This window comes from Suillus subalutaceus, assembly GCF_016647625.1.
Source record: "Suillus subalutaceus strain FC151 chromosome Unknown DFJ58scaffold_95, whole genome shotgun sequence".
Lineage (NCBI taxonomy): Eukaryota > Fungi > Basidiomycota > Agaricomycetes > Boletales > Suillaceae > Suillus > Suillus subalutaceus.
Genome location: NW_024540344.1, coordinates 1 through 24,928, shown reverse-complemented (window position 1 = coordinate 24,928; position 24,928 = coordinate 1). Strand labels below are relative to the sequence as shown.

The following is a 24,928-nucleotide window of genomic DNA, read 5'->3' as shown; positions in this document are numbered from 1 at the left end:
GTGAATTTTGTATATGCCCCGAAGTCAACCCGAAGTTACATGAGATGGCATCCACAGGTGGCAAATCCAGATTGAAAACAGTGTGAGTTCCTTTGCGTGCCGCCTCACGCGCTAGCATTCTGAGTTTCCGAGCAGCTATAAAAACAAGCGTTCTATTGGACCGCTTCATACGTGTGGATCTGTCGCGGTCTCTGGTGATGGGAGCAAACTCATCACTTGTGTTGCAGAGGAAGCTGTGCTCACCAATATTTTGACGGGCGAAGAAATATGTCGGTTTGCAGGGGTGAGTTATTCCACCCTCAATATGTTAGGACATGCCATGATTGATGACAATCTAGGACACTCAATCGATTACTTCGCTGTGCTTGACCCCATCGGCTTCGCAACTGATTGTATTCACTTCTGCTCCTTCTTTGCGTGTGTACGAGATCCCCACTGCTGCCGCAAGCAATAAAATACATCCCGTTCGAGTGGTTGCTCGTGCACATGATGCCCCCGTACACGTCTGCACCATCGATCCATCCTCCACATATCTTGCTTCGGGCTCTGCGGACGGTGTTGTCAAGGTTTGGGACATCAAACGTGGCTACGTCACTCACATCTTCAAAGGGCACGGCGGCATTGTGAGCGCGTTGAAGTTCAACTTCCCCCGAGACCCTTCTGTCGTGGTCTCACAAAATATACTCCAACTCATCACGGCCTCCGTGGACACTCGCATCCGGATATTTGATTTAACGGCAACCGCAAGCAAGGGGGATCAAGGTGCACTACGTCCGATCGCTGTTCTCGAAGGGCACGTTTCTGTTCCCCGGGGTTTGGACGTGACTCCTGACGGAAAATGGCTTATAAGCGGGGGAAGAGACTCTGTTGTTTTGGTCTGGAACTTGCACGCGAAGTCGATTGGAGCGAAATCCGCAGAAGCCACTAAGGGGAAAGGAAAGAGCAATTCACCTGTACTGGCTCAAACCATTCCTGTTATGGAACGCGTTGAGGCAGTTGGGTTGTTGCAGGCCGGGGACTTGGTTCCTAGTAGTAGTGCTTCCCAACTGCGTTTCTACACTGCTGGGGAGAAAGGTATCATCCGGATATGGAACGTAAAGGATTCATCCGTCTTATATTCCCTCAGCCAGGCGGCAGACCTACAGACTGAAGATCAAGAGGAGCAGCGTCAGATTGTAGAAGCTGTGTTAGTATAAGTCCCCTCGTGAGTACATTTGTCACTAACAGCACGCCTTCAGCTACTTGCCGTTAATATCGACGATCGTCTCGGTACACGCAGACCAGAATATCCTGTTCTACGACCTGAACACCCGAAATCTCCACCGGCAACTCATCGGTTTCAATGACGAGATCGTTGATGCGGTTTTCCTGTCTCCAAAATCTGTCGATTCTCACATTGCATTCGCTACAAATTCATCCCTCATCCGGATTTATTCAACTGCAGGGCTAGATGCGCGGCTCTTAACTGGTCACACCGAAATTGTGTTATCGCTTGACCATGGCGCGGGAGGCAAACTCTTTGCGAGTGGAAGCAAAGATCGCTCTGTTCGATTATGGGCGCCTGCATCTCCGAACGACAACCTGCCGACGGAGTGGGGCTGCGTTGCCATCTGCGAAGGTCATGCAGAAAGCGTAGGCACCATCGCAATGTCGCGAGCTTCCGGCGAAGATGGCACCACGGGTGTGCAATTTATGTTCAGCGGCAGTCAGGACCGCACGATCAAGATGTGGTATATTGGCGACGTGCCACTGGTTTTCGATGCCTCCCAGCATGGCCAAAAGCCTCATGAAATGCAAGAGTTTGACCACTCATAAAGCACACGAGAAAGACATTAATTCTCTCGATGTCGCACCCAACGACCGCCTCTTGGCATCTGGATCGCAAGACCGCACAGCTAAAATATATGAAATCGATTTTTCCCGTGCAACTGGAGACCGCTCTGCACACGGAGAGATCAAGCTACTGGGAACCTGTAAAGGCCACAAGCGGGGCATTTGGACGGTCAAGTTTGGTCGCTCGGAGCGCGTCCTCGCAACCGGAAGCGGGGATAAAACCGTAAAATTGTGGAACTTGGAGGATTTCACTTGCGTGAAAACGTTCGAGGGACATACCAACTCCGTGTTGAGAGTTGATTTCATCGATCACGGCATGCAGCTCGTTACATCAGCGTCCGATGGCCTTGTCAAACTGTGGAATGTACGCGAAGAAGAGTGTACGGCTACCATGGACAATCACGAAGACAAAGTAGGATTACTGGCTCTCTCATTTCAGTTGAAGTTAATCTACCTCCAGGTTTGGGCACTTGCCGTCAGCACGGATGAGCGTACGATTGTGTCAGCAGCAGCGGACTCTGTAGTGACATTCTGGCAAGATTGTACTGAGGAACAGGAACGAGAGGAGGAGGCTAAACGTTCCGAGCTGGTCTTGAGGTTTGAACGTCATCATGCATATCTTGTTCAAGCTCATGGTCTTCTTCGTCAGGGAGCAAGATTTCATGAACTATCTGTCCCTTCATGACTATCGTAAAGCTATACAACTTGCCCTCGCTATGCAACAGCCTGGAAGATTGTTATCGCTGTTTAAAGGCATTCGTGCTACCCCATCGGAATCCGCAGCTGATGCATCATCGGTCACTGGCAACAGCGCAGTTGATGAGGTGCTACGGACCCTCGGCGGGTCTGATCTTGCCCGCCTCTTACGCTATGTTCGTGACTGGAATCCCAATGCTAAGACAAGCGGAGTGGCGCAAGGGGTGTTGTATGCAGTCATGAAACTAAGATCGGCGGACGATGTCATAGCGGCATTTACGGACGAGGCTCAGGAAGGTATCTTACAATCCTCTGGTCAAGAGAGCGTGAAAAGTACTGCGAGCGGCAATACTGCATTGAAGGAACTCGTCGATGGTATGATTCCATACACTGAACGGCATCTATCCAGAGTGGACCGCCTTGTTCAGGATAGTTTCGTGGTGGACTATATCCTGAGCGAGATGGATGACGGAATGTTTGATGGTCAGGAGGTAGATACTATGGACATAGATACATATGAGGTTAGTTCATAGATAACTATCAAAAGTAGTCTAGTCTTTGACATAATCACCCGTTTTGGTTGAAGTATGTAATTTAATACGTCCTAATTGGCAACCAATGACGCCGTTAGAAACAAGCACCCATTCATCATCCTTGATACTATTAAGCGTGAGCTCGTCCTCTACTGCTTCAAAAATGCGTTGTTGCTCAATAAGCCATCGTCGCAGAACACCAGATATGCAACCAGCGGCCAAAAAGCGGGGTGACCCAACGACGGTTGCGATAGAATGCAACATTACACACGGATGACTCAGTGACAACATTTCGGGTATTGTACAGGATCACATCATCAGGTGCATCGTTGGCCGGTGGATCCAACGAGCCTAGAGGTTGGAGGCCAGCTCGTATACGTGCGTCATCATAGGCCCGCCTATCTGTTGTCTTCAATGATATGGTGTCTGATGTTGGTTGGGTATCGATATGAATGGTGAGGGCGAATGCAGGGGGTAAGTCTGTTATGGGATTGAAGAGAGATGGTAGGGTTGGATCGCTCGTGAACTCTTTCACCGGGGTTGCAGTAGCAGAAAGCTCTCCAGAAGGATTCAAAACGACGCGAACCTGGCGTGAGACCGTAAGTTAGTTGTTTCATAAATCCCGTGTTAAATGTCACCACCTTCAACGCAATTTCTCCCCTAAAATCATTATGCTCACGGACAACCTTGTCGCATAACGCCTTGACATTGGACAAAGTGGTTCCGTGACGGAAAGCCTTATCATTGAGTGCGGCAGACGCGATGAGACGGTCTGCTTGGTAATGAAGGAGAAGATAAGGTGATGGCCCATCTAGATCATTGTTCCAAACGCATGATAACAAAAAGGGGTCATATCGTGTGGACGCAAGGAGGGCATATGACATCGTGAAAAGTACTCCGGATAGCTGGTCACCAACTGCTGGCCTGGAAATCGACGAGTCCCGGGCCTGTTGAGTTGATTCCGAAGCTTATCTAAGCCGGGCCCCTGCTCATTTACGCACGGGACGAATCGGACCAACGAACAGATCCGAGCAGCGAATATTAACAATCTTATAACGTAGCGAGGCTCGTTCAAAAATTACCCTCAGGTGCAGACTGCTGAAGAGGATGCAGTAGTATCGTCGTAAGGTGATCGTGATCTATTGCATGGCACGGAGTATACGGACTGTACGGGGTAAATAGACAGCAATACGAACCACAAGGGAATAAATGTAAACTAACTGTATACTGCCAGAAATGATCTATTGCATGTCCTCCTGCATAATAAATTAGACGAGCAAATCAAAAAGGTGATATGGGCACTGACTACCAGCGCAGACACCACCAATGCAGACAAGTGAGTGGTTTACTTGCCACCAGTGGTGCCGAGACCCATCGACGCCTTGAAGGAGTCGTAGATCCACCATTGGAAGCCTTGATTAGTGCGTTGGTTAGCTATTTTGAACAGAGTACGATGCGCACGTACCGGTAAGAGTACCGATCATCAATACACGGGTGCCGAGACCCTTGGTTGCAAGTGCAGCGAAACCAGTTTCTGACGCGATCGTGCCAATGCTCTTGCCCTTGTTTGCCGGCTTGCCCATGAGGGAGACGACGGAGTCAGCTGGGTGGGAGACAATAGCACAGACAACACCAGCGAGGTAACCAGACGCAAAAGTAACTCCGAGTTGAGTAGTCTTGGCATAGGACTCCTTGGGTTCGGTGAAAACGTGAGTGTAGAAGACCTGGACGATCTTCTCAAAGAAGAAGAACTTGGCCATGGTGTAAGGGATCTGTAAGAAAAAGTTGTGAATAGTGAAATCAGAAAAGAAGACGCTTATTCTAACCTGTCGGGACCAGAGGGGAACAAGGGAGCCGAAGGGGTAGCGGGTCTCAACCTTGGTCTTGCTCATCTCCGCGAGGGCAGCACCAAAGGCGGTAGGGAACGTGCCGCTAGGGCTGGTTTGGATCTTAACTTTTGTCATCTCGAGAGGGCAAAGTGCGATGTCTGCAAAGACCTCTGCCGAGGCGGAACCAGCGAGCCAGATGGCGGGCTTGTATTTGTTAGAAAGCTCCTCGCCAGCCAAGTTCATGTACTGGTCCTTGAACACTTCATAGAGACCGTACTTGAACATGCCCTGTAACGAGTAACCGACAAAGGTGGGACCAAAGCCTTTCCAGATACCGGTCTGACCCTCCTCACGAAGGAGAGTCGCGAGACCAGACGAAAGACCCTTGTATTTTGCAGGATTTACCTGTTCGAAAAAGCTATGAGACACGACACGAGGCCTGGAAGGACTGGACAAACCTGCATGTTACACTTGGCCACGTCAAGAGGCGTGATACCGGCATGGGTGATACCGCATGCAAGGACACCACCGAGCATGCACTTGGCATAGTATGAAGAGTCGTGGGGGACAGGGCCAAGGTATCTTCAAAAAGCACGAAATGAAAACCAACTCTACACGCTCCGCATGATATGAGACAATAAATACCTTGCGTCCCACTTGCCAGTTGGTGCTAGATGCGACATTGCTAATATTTTATGAGACTCTAGTCAAATATCTATAGAGGTCCTTGATTGAAGGAACCTGTCCCAGCAAGCGCGAGCTGTGAGGTCGAAGTAGGAGAAAGAGGTGCACAGACATCTTGCCGTGTTACCGCGAACCAAAATTTAACTCTCTTTCCGCAAACAGCCGATCGAGCCGTAATTCTGCTCGGCTCTCGGGTAGCAAAGACTTGTGCTTGGACCATTGGTATTTAAAACCAGTACTTAGCGCTCTTGCTCATCATAAGCACTGTAATGATCTAGAGCTTTACACAAATGAACATTTGCTGCACATCCGACCTGTTAGCATCTGCCGGATTGAGCAGCCAACGCCAAACCGCCGGGAGTAAATAAAACATTTCTCACTACAATGGCCACAGCAACGGTTCAAGGCGCTGTTCCCGAGCATCATGCACCTACCAAAGCGAATGGAGTGTGCAAAGATTCCATTAACCCTACCTGGCTTCCCACTCAAGTAAAGGACGTCATATTGAGAACCAATTTCTCCTTTGATACGGTAGAGGAGTCGCTGGACGCATTCGCGCGGGGTGAAGCCATTGTTGTCATGGATGATGAGCAAAGAGAGAACGAGGGCGATGTCATTATTTCCGCAAGTCAATGTTCCGTCGAAGCAATGGCATGGATGATCAAGCACACGAGGTATGACTCCTTTGCACTCATACATTCTGTCTTCACCTCCATTCTAGCGGGTACATCTGCATATCTCTTCCTGAGGAGCATCTTAACAAGCTTGAAATTCCCATGATGGTCCCCAACAACCAGGAGAGACACAAAACCGCTTACACCGTTACCGTAGACTATAAACACGGTCTGTTTCAAAAAAAAATCTCGGGCTATGTCATGTATTGATGTAATCTCAAGGCACCACAACAGGGATTTCCGCCTATGACCGATCACTCACCGTGCGCAAGTTAGTGGACTGCACCTCGAGGGCGTCTGATTTCAGCCGCCCGGGACATATGGTACCCTTGCGAGCACAGCAAGGCGGTATTTTGGAACGCAGGGGTCATACGGAAACTGGTGTCGATTTATGCGCCCTCACCAATCAACCTCTAGGGGGTGTATTATGCGAGCTAGTGAATGACGATGTGTTTGGAACCATGGCGCGGCGCGATGATTGCAGGGCATTTGCGGATCGATGGGGCCTGAAAATGATCAGTGTAGAAATGTTGGTGCAGTACAGGGAGAGCATGGATAATACATTATTATCATATGATGGCAGCATGTATTGAATTTGGGATAATTGTACGATGTACACTAGTGTCTAGAAGCAGCTAGGCTCTAGAAGCTCACTAGTTACTTCCGGACTTCCCGACTCTAGCCGAGAGTATTCGCGTCACAATACGTCACACTTCCTTGGTCACACTTCCTGTGTCACGGCGCGATCAATATAAATCACTGCGTAAGCTGCGGGCGCCCCACCAACTCCTCTTGAACGCTACCATGTTCACAGTGAAAGCAACTTATAGAAACGAGACTCGCAAGTTCTCTTTCTCAGGGACTGACTTGTTTCCTACATACGAGGAGCTTCACCAGCAGGTATGCTTAGTGCTCTTCCCTTATCTGTTCTCACTGCTGAAGCGCTGACGTTTCGCCTTTGCAGCTGTATCGCATATTTCCTATAAGCCATAATTATTATCTTTCTAAGCTCATTTTCTCTCCTGACGCGTCTAAGCCGTCTCGTATTTTGATTGGAAAGGAAGTCCATAACGCAGAGGAGTACAGCACTCGTATTGCCCCTTTACGCAGGCGCTGGCCCAACCCATTGCTCAGGTTCTCTATCTTCGACGAGACTCCCCACAAAGTACCCAGTGCAACGGTCGAGGATTCTCTGGAGGTTCCCAGTCCTTTATCCTTTATGGCGATTCCCCCGCCTCCTACACTTTTCCCGACTCCTGCACCTACTTCATCGTTCGATACACGTTCCCAGGAGTTTCTTTCATTCAAAGCGGCTCATCTACCGCCACCTTCTTCTAGACCACTTCCTACTCTTGAACGTCCTAGCGTCTTCACGCCTCCAATCTCACCTTCGTTCACTCCGCCGCCACCACATATCATATTCCGAGAGCCACCTGCGCATCCCTTGATTCCAAGTCTTCCTTCTCTCTCGCCCCAAGGAGCCTCTCAGCCATGTTGCTCAGTCGCCAAAGGGAAGTCGGAGATGGAAACTCTCTTGGCATCTTTCAAGAAAGATATCGATCGTATCATGCTCAATACTTTTGGCGAATGCAATGCTTCAGCACAAGTCGATACATCTCATCGCCAGAACCCCTTTGGAGCAGAAATATCCAACGAGGCATCGTGCAACATAACGAACGTCTCAATGGAGCCTTCTTCATCACATAGGTGTTTCGCCTGTAGGAACGAGTTCTCTGGAAGCTGGTACGGATGTGTGAAATGCCCGTGGCACTATGTTGTAAGAACTTTTTGCCAATGTCATTTGCTTAGCTCAACTATCTGGTAGTGTCCAAGCTGTTTCTCCAAATCTGGCGCTATGCACACGTTGAGTTTTGGGCCAACTCACGTTGTCCAGCGACGTGAATCTGCGCCGTCGGAAATATCCAACGAGGCCCCTCATACTTCGTCAGAGGCATCGTGCAATACAACGAACGTCTCAATGGAGTCTCCTTCATCACATTGGTGTTTCGTCTGTAGGAACGAGTTCTCTGGAAGCTGGTACGGATGTGTGAAATGCCCATGGCACTATGTTGTAAGAACTTTTATTTTGCCAATGACATTTGCTTAGCTGAACTATCTGTTAGTGTCCAAGCTGTTTCACCAAATCTGGTGCTATGCACCAGTTGAGTTTTGGGCCAACTCACGTTGTCCAGCGACGTGAAGCTGGGCCGTCAATTGCCATCACACCGTCGGCCGTGGAAATGCCCGCAGAGTCTCAGTCTACCGGAACTGAGCTTGTTGATACCGAGCCTAATCAACGTTCGCCTGTCGTTCACCGAAATATTGTTTGTGACAGCTGCAACGAAATCATTGTTGGCGTCAGGCGTAAATGCCTGGATTGTCCTGGTAAGATTATATGATCCAATGTTACAACGCAATATCCTTATATATTCTCCATCCCAGACTATGATCTATGCACGCCCTGTATCGAGTCAGGTGCTGCAGAGAGGCACAACTCGTTCCATGAATTCTTCGACATTGAAACGCCCGGACGAGTGTTTGTCCACACGGTCTTTAGTGGAAGCGGGGAGCGTGATGCTTCCCCAAATAGTCGTAATGCTACAGCAGATAGTCCTCACACTTTCGCGACGACCCCAGAGACTATTCGTCATTGCGCGGCTTGCAACATGTGTGATTCTCCTATTGTTGGTGATCGCTTCGTGAGTCTGCTTTCTTTATCCCAGTTCCTTACCACTCATGATTACCTAGAAATGTGTCAATTGTCCAGGTAAAACACACTTCTGGATCATCTTAGAGTGCTAATGAATGCTTGAAAGACTTTGATACTTGCGCCAATTGCTTCAAGTACGTGTTCTATTACAAAGCATGGTCAGCATTGACACCTTGGTGATCAGGATTACCGGAGAGCAACATCCCTATCACGGCTTTGTGCGAGTGAGCAAGACGAGCGACCTTATGGTAACTGTTCTCTTTCTTGTGAAGAGAAACCCGTCTCACAAATATTCAAGATGCGCAATGCAGTGACCAACATAGCTACTCATTACGCGACGTGTGATTGTAAGTTCTGTCCTATTGATTGCGAGCATTAAATAATCGGCTACGTCATCAGCCTGCCGGAGGACCATTCGTGGTGTCCGTTATAAGGTAATCACTTCTCGGGCATCGTTGATGATGATGTTTCTAACGATTGCATTTTGTGTAGTGCATGCACCCTAGCTGTCCTGATTTCGACCTGTGTCAGAATTGCGAAGCCCTCCCTATCCCGGTCCACCCTTCCATTCATCCGTTGTTGAAGATGAAGACTCCTGACACTGTTGTTCCTACCGTGTACAGAGTTGGGGTGACTAATCTCATCCATTCTCGAAGGACATCCCAGGGGAGCACCCTTCCCCAGACTTTGGAATCTCGACCTCAGAAATCTCCGCCCGTTTCTGTATCACGTACCTCCTCCGAGATTTCTGTGAAAAAAGAACAGGAGCCGTCTCTTGTCGTTCCCGAGTCTCTGAGTCCTCTAGCCGTTTTAGCACAGTGCTCCGACTGCGTCAGTGCAAACTCTGTCGGCCCTTGGGGTTATGGTCTAACTCCTGCTAAATCACCCCAATTCCCGCAGTCTCCCGCCCCTAACTGCGAAGAACCTTCCTCGTCTCCCACCCAATTGAGTGTCAGCTCTTGCTACCAGGCGGTCAGACCAGTTGAGGTCAGTGCAACACTTGTTGGCTCTTGGTGTCGTTTCTGAATGTTCCTAAATTACCACAGTCCCAGCAGCCTTCCGCTGTTGACCGTGAACAATCAACCTCACCTTATAGTAATTCGGCCCAGACGATCAATCGACCTTCCGCTGAGGTGAACTCGCCACCCCTCGACCTGAACCCTTCACTTGATATCTTTCGTGAAGTTTGGCCAAAAGTGAACCGGGAAATGAAACACCTTGCTGAAGCAAGACGATCCGAAGTAGATTTTCCTAGTTCTGTGGCTGACTCGGATAAGGCTGTTGAAACCAATCTGGGCAAGCTGGCGGAATCTACAAATTCTCTCTTCAAATCAATTCGCCCTGAAGAATCTGCTGAGTCCACTCCTCAAGGAAGTGTCGTCTGTTATCCCGACATTGTCCTTTGATGTTCCGCCGATGGTAGAGCCACTCTTTTCTGCGGACAGGGATCTTGCTGCACTTCTACGTGGTTTCCGCACACCATCCCCTGTCGCTTCTGAAGCACCCGCTCCATCCGATACAACTTTCTCTGCACTCCCTGATAGCGTCATGGATGAACAAGCGGCTGCTACGCCCAGCCCAGAACAGCAACAGGCCCAAATTACCCCTCTCAGTTGTGCTTTTGTGTCCGATACGACAGTTCCTGACGGTCAGATTTTTCCACCTGGTGCTGAGTTCGTTAAGTCCTGGCGGATGTTAAATGATGGGGAAAAGCCTTGGCCAGAGATGACTGAGATTCACTTCGTTGCGGGGGAGTCTTTTTCACCCGAAGCTGACTCTTCGATGGTTGTCAAAGTAGGACGCGTTGATCCGGGAGAAGCTCTTGATGTGTGGACCAGTGACCTAAAGGTTCGTTCGTCGGGTCTGCCACAATCTGTAATCGCTAAATTTCCTATCAGGCACCCGATGTTCCTGGTAGATATGTTAGTTACTGGCAATTGACGGACGGCGCAGGCCAAAGGTTTGGCGCTAACATTTGGATCGAGTACGTTCGGTTCTCTGTCTCGCTGCACTTGAATTAATGCCTTTCACAGTGTCACTGTCACCGAGCCTCGTCAGTCAGCTGATGAAGCTGACGATCATTCTTTGGCGTCATCCTCGATGATCATGCCAAAGTCATCATCGGACGACAGGTCTGCTCATTCTGTTGGTCCCCTTGGTCACCTATTTGAACCATCATATCCCTCGACATCCAAACCTACGACGGACGGGACAGATGATGGGGCCTCTGATGGGTCGTCAGTATCGTTGGTCAGCGTCCCTTCGTCTGATGACTATGGATCCGACTGGCAAGGATACGCATTCCCAACCTGAGAACCTTGAGTACGTTGTGCTGTACGACAGCAACGACTCAGAGGATGAATAAATATTATCGATAACTCTGTTTGCTTTCTATTTACGATGTCTTTATGCAGCGGCAGATCCGCACCATCTTATTATCGTGTACTATTACAAGCTATCTGAATTCATATCGAAGAGAAGAGAAATGATCCGCACAAATACCTAGCATGCCCAAGAAACGCTACTCCACTTGCCGAATTTCTACCGCAGTACTAGATGTCAGTTGGTCAGCAGAACGTATCAGCGCAGTCAAGGAGGATAACCAAAAGTCTGGCCCAAAGGCACAGTAAGGGATATGAACGGAGAAAGAATGCGAACTATAGAGAAGCCTTATCAACAAGGTCAGGTGGCAAAATGAGCTCTATCTGAATCATATGAGCGTTGTGGCGCATTGCTGGCAACTTCCAAGTGGCTCATTGCAAGACGAGACTGTGATACAGCCGTGGACGGCTTCGGAGCCCGAACCGTCGTACATATGCCGTGTTCGGGATGAAGAAGGCGGCCCTTTCTTCGGGCTGCTTCAGGCTTGGCGTGGAAGGGCAACAGCCTAAGCCCTACTAAGGATACAAGTCTTATGAAGTGTCAAGACTCGGTCTTCCGTCTCCCTGGCTCTGAGGGTCGAGGCTTAGGTCTATTTAAATTCCGACGGGTGGACTGGATTGCCAGCACTCTCCAGGCCAGCTCCTGTCATCGAGTTGGCTACTCCCGGCGCTCACTGGCATGCAGCATGTCCGGCGAGAAGAAATTCTGGCCGAAACTTGCGATCTCCTTTCCGAAGGACTGTCCCTCACGAAACCCCACGAAAACGCTCTGATACTCTGGGTGACAGCAAGATCTCCAATACGACTCTCAGTCCCGTTATCGTCCCAGTGTTCGAAGTGGAGCCACGTAAAACATCCCAACATGTCACTCATACTGAAAACGTGCGATCCTTTTCAACGGAAGAGTCATGTGTGTCACATCCACAGAATTCTTCGGCGAGCCATGGAGGCAACTATGACACCAGCTGGAGTGCTCAGACGGGTTGTACTACTCCAGGCACTACTAGTAATTTCGGCACTTTTTCTGGTCAAACAGTTTTGCCTGCCGCCTACCCTGGAAAATGTTCTCCTAGAATAAGTGGAGATCTTGAGGGAAGGCTAGGCAATGCATATCGCCACATTCAAAACATGCCCCCCTCGCCGATATCACCCGCTATCAGTCAATTGACTGGCGATCCTCGCACTTATCAGAAGCAATTAGGAGTGCCCCAACATTCGGTCATCAACCAACCAACGCTGAAGATGCCCAGCCTTCCGAATCCTCATGCCACGCATACAAGATCACATTCACAACCCCTTCCGTCATCGTCCCCCTTTGAATCTCTACCTACGTCATGGACTTGGGATGATGCACCTGAACCGAGTAGTGCTGCGCAATTTCATCATGCTCAAATCAAGGCACATTATCACCAACCGCCTTCATTGCAAATCGATATTAATGACCGTCCGATAACGCCTTCAGTTCATTCCTCCCAAACATCGCCCACCATGATCCTCGGTCCCGTAAAGCCCCATCCCGTCGGTGCCGTCGCGCCGTTGTCGCCGCAGCCAGAAGATGGTCATATTACATCAGAGTTTCCCCTTCGAAGGAGGTCAAAGCTGTTCAAGCGACATTCAGTAGCATTGTCGCATGTTTCAAGTTCATCCCAATTGTCAAACCGCATTACCTCGGAGGAGACTCGTACCGCAGAGGATGGCCATATCACCAGATGCCCGCTTCAAAAGAGGTCAAATTTGATCAAGCGATGCTCATCATTGGTTTCTCATGTCTCAAGTTCATCCCCCTCACCATCATACCACATTGTGTCAGAAGAGACTAGTACCCCCTCCATCATCCAACCAAGAATCAAACTCCGATAAGGACGTCCGCAACCAAAGTCTTCTACCACTCGTTAAGCCTTCATCGCCACTACGGCTAGACATAGTGAGTACACGCACCAAGTGCACCAAGTGCACCTTGTCCATCATTGACTCATCACCTTTTAGCCGATACATCAGCCATGGCACGATCGGCGAACAAACTTTGAGTTATCACCCATGCGGAGAAGACCCCACAGTAGTGCATCCATTGCCTTGTCAGCATCAAGCATTCAAAAGGCCAGTCCCAGCACTGAAGCACTTGCGTCTTTAGCATGGATTGGTGCGTCTCCAAGGAGCACTTCTGTTTCGACATCTTCTGGCAATTCGCATTATACCCGATCAAGCGCTGTTCCGACCGACGAAGAGATCAATATATCCATGGCAATGGACGAAAATCTATCAGATGAAGCTGTTGTGGAACATCTCGAAATCATACGGAAACGGAGTCGCAAGGGCAAACATCGGTCACTCCCTATCCCGAGGGCCACTAGCCATGGTTCGGCTAGCATATCACTTTCTAAGCAAAGATCTAGCCATTTGTTCCAACTCGGAGATCAGTTCGCCAGTCATCCAAGTTCGCCACGTCGATCGGAAGAGTCCGAGTCCGTGACGCCGTTACCTATAATTTTGGATGATGCCGAGTCGGACTATTGACGACGCTGCGCTCTGGAGTACTGCCAGAAAGGCATTGTTTTGCATCCGAGAAATCGTCGGGACAGAGAAAAAATACCAAGGAGCCCTCAAGATGCTCCTGACAGGACAGGTTTGTCACCAATATGACGTCTCAAGGGAACGTTGTGACTGAGGTGATATATTTAGACAGCGAATCAACCACCTCCGCAGTTGTTAACATACCTTCCTGACCTCATACGAGCATCAGAGGCGTTGTTGAAGGCCTTCCTTGATGACCCCTCCGCTTGGGGCGTATCCATCGCCTTCATGGCTTGCGAAGATGATATTGAAGCTGCTATGGTTTCATGGTGCAGAGTGGCAGGCAACTTCTTTACTGATGGTCGCAGCCACGAAGGCGAGTCAGCCATCATGGGAGGGAAATGGCGTCTGCGCAAGTCTCTGCTCTCCACCACAAACAATCCTCTCACCACTGTGGTCGAGAAGTCAAGTGGAAACTCTTTTCCCGCTAGTTCCTCTCCTCCCCGTCTTCTAACTCTAATGAATGAGGCAGGGAGTAGGATTAGAGATAGACAACGGACTGTTGAACACTATTGGAAGGTGTCTGATGACGGTGATGCCAAGTCCCATGCAGAACGACGTCCTAGAGTCAACTCGGTCGACGGTCGATCAAGGGGAGAGCCTCTGACTCGAAGGCAAAGTGTACGGGATCTTGCAATTCAACCAACCCAGCGAGTTATGAGATATGTTTTGTTGTATCGAGGTATGTTCTGTTCTCATTCCACGATTTCTCGTTTAATCTTGCGAGGATAGATCTCTTGGAGAGTACACCTCTCACTTCTCCTTCCCGCGCTCTTGTTGAGAGAGCACTCGAAGCTGCGACCCGCATTGCTAATAAGTGCGACCATGCACAAGACAATGCTGCCTTTTTCCATAGATAGAATGTTTTGCATCCTATATTTATTCTTCAATAGTATTAGCATCGAATAGCTGCGCCGATTTGTACCACACACTGCAACTGTTATACCCAGCAATCATCTCATTGATATGTAACATAAGTCATCTTGCTTTGTTGTTCTCGTAGTTTCTGATTATCCTATGGGAGCTAATGCTCATTCGAGCAAAATTCACTCTAATGCACTGACAATCACAACATCTCGCCCCATGACTTCAGTTCGGATGTGTTTCAAGGAGGGGATCTAATGTGACCTGAGGTGAAAACCCATGATCCTGCATGAACGCATCCTTTCTCGTACCTGTGTAGCCGAGAGTTTCTTGCCGTAACCAACACCATTGTCACCAATCAGCGTCGGAGCAATTGTGACGATGATGATATTAGGCTTGGTGCGTGCAGGTTCCGCCAAGAAAGAGTCGATAATGGTCGCACCTCCTTCAACCATGAGAGTCTTGATTCCAAAGTTATAAAGAACCTTCAAGAGGTCTGGGATCATGATGAAACCTGGAGATATTCATATGACCTGCGCAAGACAGCAAAGAACATGACTCACCGTCCACCGAGGGCACGCCTATCACTCTTGCTCCAGCGTCCTCGAGGGCGGCTTTTCTTCCACCATCGGAGGTCAAATTAGCATCGCATATTACCCACGGACGGCGACCTTTTCTTTCCCGATAATTTTTGAGCAGCTTGCAGTCCGGTCTAAGGCGTAGGTTTGCGTCGAGTATCACAGGACGAGGCAGATGGCTTGGCCGTTCATCCTCAGGGATGTGACGACCTTGTTGTACCTACATAAGTCATATGCACAGATGGGAATTGGGACATACTATTTAGCTGGGGATCGTCATTTAGCGCAAGTACCGATGCCAACTAGGATGGCATCGTGCTTGGTGCGCATCCTTCCTTGGCAATAGTAAGGGATGGATATATGTCAGTTTCAGATCAGTATCATACCAATGAGTCATGAGCATGCTTTCTCTGCCGCTGAGAATAAGCTGTTTTCCCTCCTTGCCTGCTATCTTCCCGTCAAGAGATTGAGCGAATGTGAGGGTCACTAAGGGTCGCTGAAACTCATCCTCCAAACGACTATTACCAGGTGCTGGTAATACCGACGAGAGGAACTCCGCTACACTTTGACCACCCACCAACATCATGCTTAGCAGTCAATGACTCAATCTGATGAAACCTTGAAGTTAGGATCCGGTCAAGATCTGGTAGGAGATGAAATGAAAATTAAGCACATCTGTGTCACGTGATGCGTGGAGGCCATTAAACAAACGCGAAACGCGTGCACAGAAACAAACAACCCTTCCTTCTTCACCACCACAATCAATCTTCGCAAGCGTCGAAGTAGGGCTCTTCATTTTCTTTAGTCAACCCTTATCACACTCCTGAAGCATGTCTGGTCGCGGAAAAGGTGGCAAGGTGCGTAACTTTGAGTCAGGTTCTAACCCACAGAGCTCACTATGTTTGGGACAATCTGTAGGGCCTCGGCAAGGGCGGTGCTAAGCGCCACCGGAAGATCTTGCGTGACAACATTCAGGGTATCACCAAGCCCGTATGTCCTTCCGCCTGTGTTCATCATGTCAATTGCACTCACTCTTTATCCGTAGGCTATCCGACGCCTGGCACGTCGTGGAGGTGTCAAGCGTATCTCCGGTCTTATTTACGAAGAGACTCGAGGTGTACTCAAGATCTTCCTTGAGAATGTCATTCGTGACTCCGTTACCTACACGGAGCATGCTAAACGGTGAGCCTTCCTTTGCCCCGTAATCGTATCACTTCTCGCTAAGCTGTTAACGCGCACACAGGAAAACCGTTACCGCCCTCGATGTTGTCTACGCTTTGAAGCGCTCAGGGCGCACACTTTACGGTTTCGGTGCATAATTAACCGTGTTTGTATGGGAGCATATTTCTGTATTGGAGCGTAACTCCTTGTTGGTATCGATATTCTTGTATACTACATAGTCTTATACTCGGCTCGGATCCTCTTATCATTCCTCCACGACTCCACCAAGGGCACCCTTCCACGATTCTATACAATGACCCCTCTATTTGTCTTGTCATGGCTTGTGACCCCTCACGAAGTTTCAAGTCTGCTGCGAAAGTCTAGGATTACCTAACGTAAATGCTGCGCTGCGGCATAGTGGATTCCTCGCGATTTTTAATTGAAGTTGTTCGTAGAAATCGATATCACTCTTGACTTATTGAACACTCCAATGATATCCAAAGACGTTAAACAAGTTGAGGAGAAAGATATCGTGGCACAGAATCACGAAGAGGACGACGTGGAAGAGGATGACGTTGTAGATGACACTCCAGGCGCCGGAGGTGAGCCAGTTGAAGGTGATCTCGAAACTATCGTCATATGTTATTCAGAGGAGACCAAGAAAAAGAAGAAGAAGAAGAAACCTAAAAAGAAAAAGGCGCAACAGTCAGATCCGCCACGAGTTGGTCTGTCGAAGATATTCACGAATGGTGTCTACGCAGAGGGAGAGATACAGCCCTACAAGGACGAGTGGGTATTGCAACCAGTAAGTTGTACCCTAATAAGATTGACAACGTCTTGTTTACAGCAATGCATGGAGGACGACGTCCGAAGAGAAGCGCTACGACGAAAGAATGGCAATGGAAGACCCAGAGATCACGTACCAGAGCATCCGTCGTGCTGCAGAAGTCCATCGGCAGGTCCGACAAAGCGCACGGAAACACATACGTCCCGGTATGACCATGACCGAAATTGCAAACTTCATCGAAGATGGCAGCCGTGCCCTGGTCGAGGAAAACGGACTGGAGTCGGGCATTGGTTTTCCGACTGGACTCAGCTTGAATCATTGCGCTGCTCATTACACACCAAACGCTGGTGACACTAATGGTGTGTATGCGTCAAATTGATAGAATTTGCTGCTTACGGATGGTAAGTTCTTCAAAGTGGTGATGTTTTAAAGATCGATATAGGAGTGCACGTGAAAGGACGCATAGTCGATTCTGCTTTCACGCTCAATTTTGAGCCTACTTACGACACGCTCATTGAAGCAGTAAAGGCTGCTACTGATACCGGTATTAGGGTAAGCCAAGTCCAGCTTTACATGTTCGACTGCAGTTCACAGGGTTATGTGTAGGAATCTGGTATCGATGTGCGCTTGGGCGAAATTGGAGGTGCCATCCAAGAAACTATGGAGTCATACGAGGTTGAGGTCAACGGAAAAATATATCCGGGTATTTATCTTTCGTCCAGTGTTTGGGACTCCTTTGACACGTTTCCAGTCAAGTCGATAGAAAACCTTAGCGGGCATTCTATAGGACTTTACCAGATACACGGCGGGAAATCGGTTCAACTCGTGAAGAACGATGATCAGACGAAAATGGAGGAGGGCGAATATTTTGCTATTGAAACCTTCGGCTCGACAGGTCGTGGACGTGTGGTTGAAAGCGTAGGCTTGGCTTGCGGATGAATTCGTTAGAGGCTGATTCCGTTGACAGGGCGAGTGCTCGCATTACGCCAAAATCATCGACGCTCCCCGCGTCCCCCTAAGGTTAGTTTTTCTTCTTGCTGCAATCTAACAATTATTGACGTCTATAAATTACAGACTAACTTCTGCCAAGTCGCTACTCAAGTCAATCGGCAGTAACTTCGGAACTCTTCCATTTTGCCGACGGTACTTGGATCGCGTTGGTGAAACCAAATATCTACTGGCGGTTGGTTACACGACTTGCTAGGCAATACATCGTTAATTAATTTTCCCCAACATTAGCTTAACCATCTAGTGCAACAAGGAATCGTTCAAGACTACCCACCACTTTGTGATGCCAAGGGCTCCATGACCGCGCAATTCGTAAGCCTTTTCAATTTCTGGTCTCGAACCTAGTGTCTCAACGTGACAAATAGGAACATACAATTCTTCTTCGACCCACTGTTAAAGAGGTTATCAGTCGAGGTGATGACTATTGAATATGTAAGATACTACTTATGCACGCCAATCTTATTTTCCCGACCGTCACATCTACCAAAGTCTCCCAAGCCGTTTTTCAGTCCACAGGTAGATTGTTTGGTATGACACCCTTTGAACCGCTTGCGTATGCATTACCAAGGTCACCGGATATGTCTTGTAGCGCTATGTACAGTTCGGCCTTTTGTGCCGATACAATCGGCGCTTCCAACTTGTCATTGTCAGCATCATTGTGGATTACTCGGTCACGTGATCACCGATTCGGATGATATTCGTCATGACTCTGAGCCAACAATGTTGGAGCACTCAACAACTTGGAGCGGCAGCTGCGGCACCGTGAAGTTACAAAAGGACGGTCGTCCTTGTGTGTTATAATCACCACACATCCAGCATACATCCAGCACTCTGTCGTTCTATCATACCAACGGATTTTGACACCCCCTATTAACCTCCATCTGTTTGACCACCCGTCTGAAGTTGTAGTGTTGCCCATCGAAGATGTTTCGGGATTCATTGCGACTTCTATATCATGGCGACAATGCTACTTCGCCCACAATAACAAATAAACCATCGACGATAGCTCTTCTACGGGAATTTGACTCCCCTGGCGTCTTCCCAGCATCTGCACGCCTTGACCTGAGTCTCAAGGCAACGAATGGCTTCACTATGAAAGTTTGGGACGTATGGAAATATCCTGCCTTCGCATTCAATAAAGGTAAGCATCGACAGTGTTTTATCAATGATTTAATGAATCCTGAACGCCGACATCATGCATCCAGCATCATGCCTCGCTCTTGATGTGATATCTCATCACGTTTGGGGCCCGCGCAGAAAATCATGGGGAATTGAGATGACTATCCTCTCTAGTCTCATGCGAGATGTTTCAAGGCATTCTGCACTGGCTGATATTGTGAGTGCCATTTGTGTCGTTCGCAACCCTAGCAATGACAACAACCCTAGACTATGGTTCGTAAAGCAATGGGTATCGGAGGGCTAGTTCCCTTGCCCTCAGACGCTTTAGTCACCCCAGTGACCTTCCGTGTGCGTAAACGCAACCTTCGTGGTATACTGGAGACTTGCGATGCGATGGAAGACGAAAACCGTGAACTTTCTGGGGAGTGGATAATCGGGAAGAGACTCTGGCAATCTTTGCAGTCAGATTACAAATCCACTCGAAAAACGGGAGAAGGGGCCAGTTTTGTCGACCAGACGAAAATCGATTACGATTCTCGAAAGGGGCAATCTCGAGTCATCCTCTACATTCACGGCGGTGAGTTCGTGGCGCTCTCTGTACAATGCAGCGTTTGATTTTGTGTTCAGGAGCATATTACTCATCTAGCGCTGCAGCACAAAGGATGCTAACCATACCACTGTCCAAATATACCAACGCACGCGTGTTTGGTGAGTTTCTTGATCACAGCTCGCGTTGCCATCCTTGCCTCATCTCAATCCAAGCCATCGATTACCGGCTCGCTCCGGAAACAATTTTTCCTGGTCAGCTGCACGACGTGGTCAGCACCTACTTCCGCCTGACGGATGACTTGCGGGTGCCGCCAGAAAATTTAGTCGTGGCGGGCGATAGTGCGGGCGGTGCACTAGGGCTTGCACTCCTGCTCTATCTACGAGACAATGGGTACACTCTTCCAGGCGGTGCCTTATTATTCTCTCCCTGGGTTGGTATGTGACGATTGATGCACTTTTTCTGTGGGTAGTCTGAAACATAATGACAGACTTGACCTTGAGCTGCGAATCGTGGGATACTAATGCTGCCTACGACATCATTCCTACGCCCGGTCCAACCGGTCACTTGCACCCCGTTTTAATGTATCTAGGAGATGCACTCGAGCAGTACATTACCCACCCATACGCCAGCCCATTGTTCGGCAAGTTCGATGGACTACCGCCTATGCTCATTCAATGTGGTGATGCGGAGGTTTTGTATGACGAAATCGTACTTCTCTCACACAAAGCTTCACTGGCCGGTGTCCAGGTTCAGTTGGAGACCTACGAGGATGCTGTGAGTTCATTGACTTTCTCGTTTGTTGTACTGATCATTGCTTTTTCAAGGTTCATGTTTTTCAAGCATTTCCTTTCCTGAATGTTGCAACAACCGCCTTTATCTCTTGTCGCGAATTCGTGCGATACAAGTTGCCTCGTATCCAGAGCCACTCGCCTCAGGTTTTGGATAATGACACTGAGATTTGCCTTGAGAACGACACAGATAACGATAACGTCCGTGTCGTCCGTGGCGATGGTGTGGAGACTAACTCGGGATGGCAAGAGGTTCAAGAACAGATGGCTCGAGAAAATATTGATACGAGTTACGAGGCGCAATTGAGCTCAACAATACCTCCAAGCTGGGGTCGCACTTGGGTGGATTTGGAACTGACTCCTAGTTCCAGCGGTAGTGAAGCAGAACCAACTACGCCTTGCGTGACCATCGCCGATCCATCCCGAGTTCTTCGGCATGCGGCATCCACTCCAGCTCTGCGCCGAATACAGTCTGCTCTCTCCGTTTTCTCGGAGAGATCAGTTGCATCCCAATATCTGGAGGACTGGCCTACTCCTCGCAGAAAATTCACATTATCACCGACACCAACTCGTCCTTCGTCTCCCTTCGAATCCTCGCATCCTCGCATTAGTATTCCTGCATTTGCGACATCTTGGGCCGCTATGACATCCGTTGCCCCGACTACCTACGTTGTATAGTATTACCTTACAAGCATCAGTGACATCGTTTTATTCGCATAATGCACGTCCAGATATGTACATAGTAAGTGATACGTAATAAATATTCCATTCTCTACATAGGATGTCCGCGATCAACGATACTATATTCTCTACCGGTCGTAGGGTGCTTGCGATACTAGGATCTGCTTGTGAAGCTCAAGGTCTTCTATAACATTCTGTAAAGCTTTCCGCTCCCAGTTCCCGAAGATGAAGCCTTCGTAAAGCTTAGTCGTAGCCTGCCACGATAAGAAAATGACAAGAAGCACAAAAACTGGGTTGAGCCAGGGAATAACAACCCATGCAGATCCAATGATAAGACCAATCAGCGCCAAGATGCTCGCTCCGAAGATAGTCAATTCCTTGCGAGAACGATCTTGCGACATCCTGTAAGATGTGTTGAAGGCGTTCATCAACTCGGCTATTGCATTCGAGGAGAGTTCAGAGGGGGAGTTGAACCACATTGCTGAGGTATCCTTCAATGACGCCATATCATCTTGTTTATCCTCCGCCTGCATGTCAATGACTAGAGTCGCCTCGACACCAAAGTGATCAGAATAGGAGCATGAGTTGCCCGGAATGGAATCAGTGAAAACAACCTGGCTATCTCGGCAGGTTAATCGGGGAAGGTGATCATTGGACCCGTTGGGACTGGGATGCCGGAATAAGATATAATCAAGGCGTTTCCCTTGATATTTGCGAACAATTGGGTCGCCAGAAGGCTCTGAGTCGCGATAAGAATTAAGAGGTGAGTCAGCAGTGACACCATAATTGATGACACCCTCTATGGGAGATAACATTCCAGAGGGCGGGGGTATGTGTGCATGTGAAGCCGCCCACGAGTCAACTAGTCCGGCATGGCTCAGGACGACGTTCATCGGGAGACTTGTTGGAATGCTATTAAAATCACCCATCTATTTATGTGTCAGCAACGTTCGAGACGATGGTGCAGATAGCAGGTAACTCACGGCGATCACATACCGCCCCAATTCAGCGGCTTGCCGTGTGACTTTCGCAAACTCCCAAGCATTTACTAGGCGATATGTTCTGTTGTACTCAGGACCCGATTCTCCGCCCTTGGCACAGAACTTGGGTGTACTGTCAATACCTAAGACAGCAAGTGTGTCGGTAGGCTTACATGCGTGACAAAAAGCTGGACCGGCCCAAGAACAGGATGCATGATCGTTACGCTCCCAACGCCCTTTCCCACAAACCAGTCTCCTCCGAAGGCGTCTGTGGGTTCGCCAACAAGAGAGTATGGGGTCATGTTGGTAGCAATGATGGGCCATTTTGTGAGGATACCAAGTCCGGCACCAAGAGCACCGCTGTAATAGCATGAGCTCATGTACCCACCACACAAGATATACCATACCTATGAAAAAGCTTTGTGTACGGCAAGCGAGAAACGACACTTTGCTGAATTTGATTGTAATCTGCCTCGACCCAGATCTCTTGGAGTGCGATAATGTCGTAGTCCGAGCGAGCGAGCGCACTAGCTATTGCGGCAACTCGTTCGTGCCGGTCTTTAGAGACATATTTCAAGCCCCTACGTCACTCTTGGAATCAACCTGACCGCGCGCTTGGAGACTCAGAGATAACATACCAGCAGTTGAGAGTAACAACTCGAATTTGTTCTGCCATGGTGGTGGTAGTAGGAAGCAACCGCAATAAGTGAGTTGCTGATGGAACTTTATAGGATGGTTATTGGATGGTATTAATGGATGCCCTACAGTGTACACGCCATGTTGGGCTATACTTGTTCCCAGCTGAGGTTGACAGTTGTAACTGTAAAGAAGCCGTGTTAGGTCGTTACGTAACGTCACACAGGAGCATATATCACGTGCCACTACTAGCCTTGCGGAACGCGCCGGGCCGTTAATTGTCGCCTTCTCCGACTCTACTTCGTAGAGTCGGTTTGCATACGATCGGGACTGTACATATGTCGCTTTCACACAGCGGGAAACCTTTCTTTTCTTGTACGTGTTTGTTCTCGCCCCTTGATTATTTGTATGTTTGCATCCGTCTCACGGTTCTCTGAAGTCCGGAGTCCGGACACATACAAGATACTGGGCAGAATAAGCACAAAGGGTGATCCCTGGGGGGAATGGGGCATGACAACTTAGCTCTTTATATATAGATTCATTGAATTGATTAAGTCTCGATAACAACTTGTAGCTACTATCAATCAGCTGTTCTGTAATTTTTGTTTGTCCTCCCTCGAATTTACTTTATTTTATTTATTTAAATAATTTTGGCGTGAACCGTACGCCATAGATGCACCATTCGGGCGCTGATGATCCTTTGTCGTGAACCATGACCACAACTACAACTTTCACTCGAAATGAGTAGGTGTTATAATCGCGCTCTGTATTACAAAAGTCCTAATTTCAACTGTGATAAGCATCGAGATTGCGACAAGGGCAGCGGACGCATTCACGCGTTTGTACTACACCACATATGACTCCCCTACAAGGGTGGATGACCTCCCTAAGTTTTATCGTTCCTCATCGACATTGACGTGGAACGGAAATCCATGTCAAGGTGCTGAGGGTGTGAAAAAACTTATCCAAGATATGCCAAGCACCAAGCATGAAGTTCAGTCCTACGATTGCCATCCTATACCAGGTCTGTTTCTTGTGATGCCCTGTATTGACATCAACGCTCACACATGCTTCATGCCACCACAGGCTCTCAACCCCCATCACTTCTTGTTACGGTGTCTGGCAATGTCACTCATGGACGCGGTCCTGCTGGCAATCCAGTATCGACACCGATGAAATCAGTCGACGGACAGCCTAGAGTCTTCTTCCAATCATTCATGTTGGTGCCCGATCCAACAGCACCAGTGGTCAAAGCAGGAGAGGTTGCGAAGTACTACGTAGATGCTGATGCTATGCGATTTGTGGGCTAATACTCACGTCGACGCAAATATACCAGTATGTGTCCCCACTGTTGAGCCACTTTCAGAAATACTAATCACTGTTTTAAGTCTTCGAGACTTTCATTATCTGTCGTGTATCGTGTATCATCTGGCCACCAAGTGGATAGGTCATTGCGCAATGTCTGGTGGCCTAGAGATCGAGATGTCCTCCTGCTCACGGTCAACTATATACCGAGTCAAAGTCGTCGAGACACGATGTGCTTATTTACAGAAGGAAACGAGAAGAAAGATGGCGCAGATATAGTGTACAAAAATGTGCTTTTGTAACAGAGCAACGACCGAAAGGTCACCGGTCAACGCTTGTACGTTACAGCTACGGATAGATCGTAAAATACTCCAATAATCAAGCAAGGTTTTAACCAAATGTTTGACTCTATTGCCAGGATTAGCCCATAATCAAAGCATCATTTGGATGACTACATACCGAGCGTGCACTTTGTTTGACTTTCGATAGTCGCCATTCGTCGGGTTTCTCGTACTAGTAAATCCATGAGTCTCAGATGCATGTCTCGTATGGATGTGATG

General features: G+C 48.6%; 13 protein-coding genes across 13 annotated transcripts; 9 read left to right on the top strand and 4 right to left on the bottom strand.

Annotated features, from left to right (window-relative positions):
- Nucleotides 1-44: 44 nt before the first annotated feature.
- Nucleotides 45-3,062, top strand: DFJ58DRAFT_843724 (U3 small nucleolar RNA-associated protein; the record flags this gene model as incomplete). The annotated part of the gene is made up of 7 exons (XM_041393006.1): nt 45-82; nt 136-283; nt 339-1,186; nt 1,239-1,730; nt 1,771-2,245; nt 2,294-2,430; nt 2,483-3,062. 7 exons carry the CDS (start codon nt 45-47, stop codon nt 3,060-3,062), a joined length of 2,718 nt encoding a protein of 905 aa, XP_041241063.1.
- DFJ58DRAFT_507321 (uncharacterized protein) lies at nt 2,878-4,110 on the bottom strand. The gene is made up of 2 exons (XM_041380738.1): nt 3,704-4,110; nt 2,878-3,648 (listed from the first exon to the last, which is right to left on the bottom strand). The coding sequence occupies exons 1-2, from the start codon at nt 3,944-3,946 to the stop codon at nt 3,238-3,240; spliced, it is 654 nt and encodes a 217-aa protein (XP_041241062.1). The 5' UTR covers nt 3,947-4,110; the 3' UTR covers nt 2,878-3,237.
- Nucleotides 4,008-5,683, bottom strand: DFJ58DRAFT_800723 (mitochondrial carrier domain-containing protein). The gene is made up of 6 exons (XM_041390831.1): nt 5,537-5,683; nt 5,350-5,473; nt 4,889-5,296; nt 4,528-4,834; nt 4,369-4,475; nt 4,008-4,318 (listed from the first exon to the last, which is right to left on the bottom strand). The coding sequence occupies exons 1-5, from the start codon at nt 5,572-5,574 to the stop codon at nt 4,408-4,410; spliced, it is 945 nt and encodes a 314-aa protein (XP_041241061.1). The 5' UTR covers nt 5,575-5,683; the 3' UTR covers nt 4,008-4,318; nt 4,369-4,407.
- On the top strand, nt 5,669-6,962 carry DFJ58DRAFT_706084 (GTP cyclohydrolase II). The gene is made up of 3 exons (XM_041383722.1): nt 5,669-6,249; nt 6,297-6,418; nt 6,472-6,962. Exons 1-3 carry the CDS (start codon nt 5,960-5,962, stop codon nt 6,840-6,842), a joined length of 783 nt encoding a protein of 260 aa, XP_041241060.1. The 5' UTR covers nt 5,669-5,959; the 3' UTR covers nt 6,843-6,962.
- A 20-nt stretch (nt 6,963-6,982) lies between these two features.
- Nucleotides 6,983-11,458, top strand: DFJ58DRAFT_800713 (uncharacterized protein). The gene is made up of 16 exons (XM_041390830.1): nt 6,983-7,149; nt 7,214-8,026; nt 8,075-8,320; nt 8,373-8,634; nt 8,692-8,948; nt 8,998-9,016; nt 9,066-9,093; nt 9,144-9,207; nt 9,258-9,306; nt 9,359-9,393; nt 9,452-9,946; nt 10,006-10,338; nt 10,385-10,807; nt 10,858-10,943; nt 10,993-11,209; nt 11,253-11,458. Exons 1-16 carry the CDS (start codon nt 7,054-7,056, stop codon nt 11,322-11,324), a joined length of 3,495 nt encoding a protein of 1,164 aa, XP_041241059.1. The 5' UTR covers nt 6,983-7,053; the 3' UTR covers nt 11,325-11,458.
- Nucleotides 11,459-12,305: 847 nt separating this feature from the next.
- On the top strand, nt 12,306-13,547 carry DFJ58DRAFT_507093 (uncharacterized protein). The gene is made up of 2 exons (XM_041380736.1): nt 12,306-13,264; nt 13,327-13,547. Exon 1 carries the CDS (start codon nt 12,469-12,471, stop codon nt 13,198-13,200), a length of 732 nt encoding a protein of 243 aa, XP_041241058.1. The 5' UTR covers nt 12,306-12,468; the 3' UTR covers nt 13,201-13,264; nt 13,327-13,547.
- DFJ58DRAFT_507094 (uncharacterized protein) lies at nt 13,548-14,900 on the top strand. Its single transcript, XM_041380737.1, has 3 exons — nt 13,548-13,963; nt 14,020-14,593; nt 14,644-14,900. The coding sequence occupies exons 1-3, from the start codon at nt 13,832-13,834 to the stop codon at nt 14,769-14,771; spliced, it is 834 nt and encodes a 277-aa protein (XP_041241057.1). The 5' UTR covers nt 13,548-13,831; the 3' UTR covers nt 14,772-14,900.
- On the bottom strand, nt 14,837-15,996 carry DFJ58DRAFT_800709 (dihydrofolate reductase). The gene is made up of 5 exons (XM_041390829.1): nt 15,740-15,996; nt 15,647-15,684; nt 15,339-15,563; nt 15,087-15,289; nt 14,837-15,029 (listed from the first exon to the last, which is right to left on the bottom strand). The coding sequence occupies exons 1-5, from the start codon at nt 15,937-15,939 to the stop codon at nt 14,958-14,960; spliced, it is 738 nt and encodes a 245-aa protein (XP_041241056.1). The 5' UTR covers nt 15,940-15,996; the 3' UTR covers nt 14,837-14,957.
- An 89-nt stretch (nt 15,997-16,085) lies between these two features.
- On the top strand, nt 16,086-16,953 carry DFJ58DRAFT_800708 (histone-fold-containing protein). The gene is made up of 4 exons (XM_041390828.1): nt 16,086-16,210; nt 16,272-16,343; nt 16,399-16,535; nt 16,597-16,953. Exons 1-4 carry the CDS (start codon nt 16,184-16,186, stop codon nt 16,670-16,672), a joined length of 312 nt encoding a protein of 103 aa, XP_041241055.1. The 5' UTR covers nt 16,086-16,183; the 3' UTR covers nt 16,673-16,953.
- DFJ58DRAFT_800703 (peptidase M24A methionine aminopeptidase) lies at nt 16,954-19,041 on the top strand. Its single transcript, XM_041390827.1, has 10 exons — nt 16,954-17,116; nt 17,165-17,303; nt 17,362-17,660; nt 17,708-17,853; nt 17,908-18,004; nt 18,053-18,219; nt 18,269-18,321; nt 18,376-18,484; nt 18,541-18,621; nt 18,675-19,041. The coding sequence occupies exons 1-10, from the start codon at nt 17,005-17,007 to the stop codon at nt 18,735-18,737; spliced, it is 1,266 nt and encodes a 421-aa protein (XP_041241054.1). The 5' UTR covers nt 16,954-17,004; the 3' UTR covers nt 18,738-19,041.
- Nucleotides 19,042-21,493, top strand: DFJ58DRAFT_800697 (Alpha/Beta hydrolase protein). Its single transcript, XM_041390826.1, has 7 exons — nt 19,042-19,450; nt 19,515-19,645; nt 19,696-20,005; nt 20,056-20,136; nt 20,191-20,412; nt 20,466-20,752; nt 20,803-21,493. Exons 1-7 carry the CDS (start codon nt 19,234-19,236, stop codon nt 21,442-21,444), a joined length of 1,890 nt encoding a protein of 629 aa, XP_041241053.1. The 5' UTR covers nt 19,042-19,233; the 3' UTR covers nt 21,445-21,493.
- Nucleotides 21,494-23,259, bottom strand: DFJ58DRAFT_686838 (Endonuclease/exonuclease/phosphatase). The gene is made up of 5 exons (XM_041383318.1): nt 23,066-23,259; nt 22,835-23,008; nt 22,601-22,787; nt 22,431-22,550; nt 21,494-22,376 (listed from the first exon to the last, which is right to left on the bottom strand). Exons 1-5 carry the CDS (start codon nt 23,101-23,103, stop codon nt 21,576-21,578), a joined length of 1,320 nt encoding a protein of 439 aa, XP_041241052.1. The 5' UTR covers nt 23,104-23,259; the 3' UTR covers nt 21,494-21,575.
- A 472-nt stretch (nt 23,260-23,731) lies between these two features.
- DFJ58DRAFT_506876 (uncharacterized protein) lies at nt 23,732-24,515 on the top strand. The gene is made up of 4 exons (XM_041380735.1): nt 23,732-23,807; nt 23,864-24,087; nt 24,150-24,398; nt 24,452-24,515. The coding sequence occupies exons 1-3, from the start codon at nt 23,776-23,778 to the stop codon at nt 24,371-24,373; spliced, it is 480 nt and encodes a 159-aa protein (XP_041241051.1). The 5' UTR covers nt 23,732-23,775; the 3' UTR covers nt 24,374-24,398; nt 24,452-24,515.
- Nucleotides 24,516-24,928: the final 413 nt, after the last annotated feature.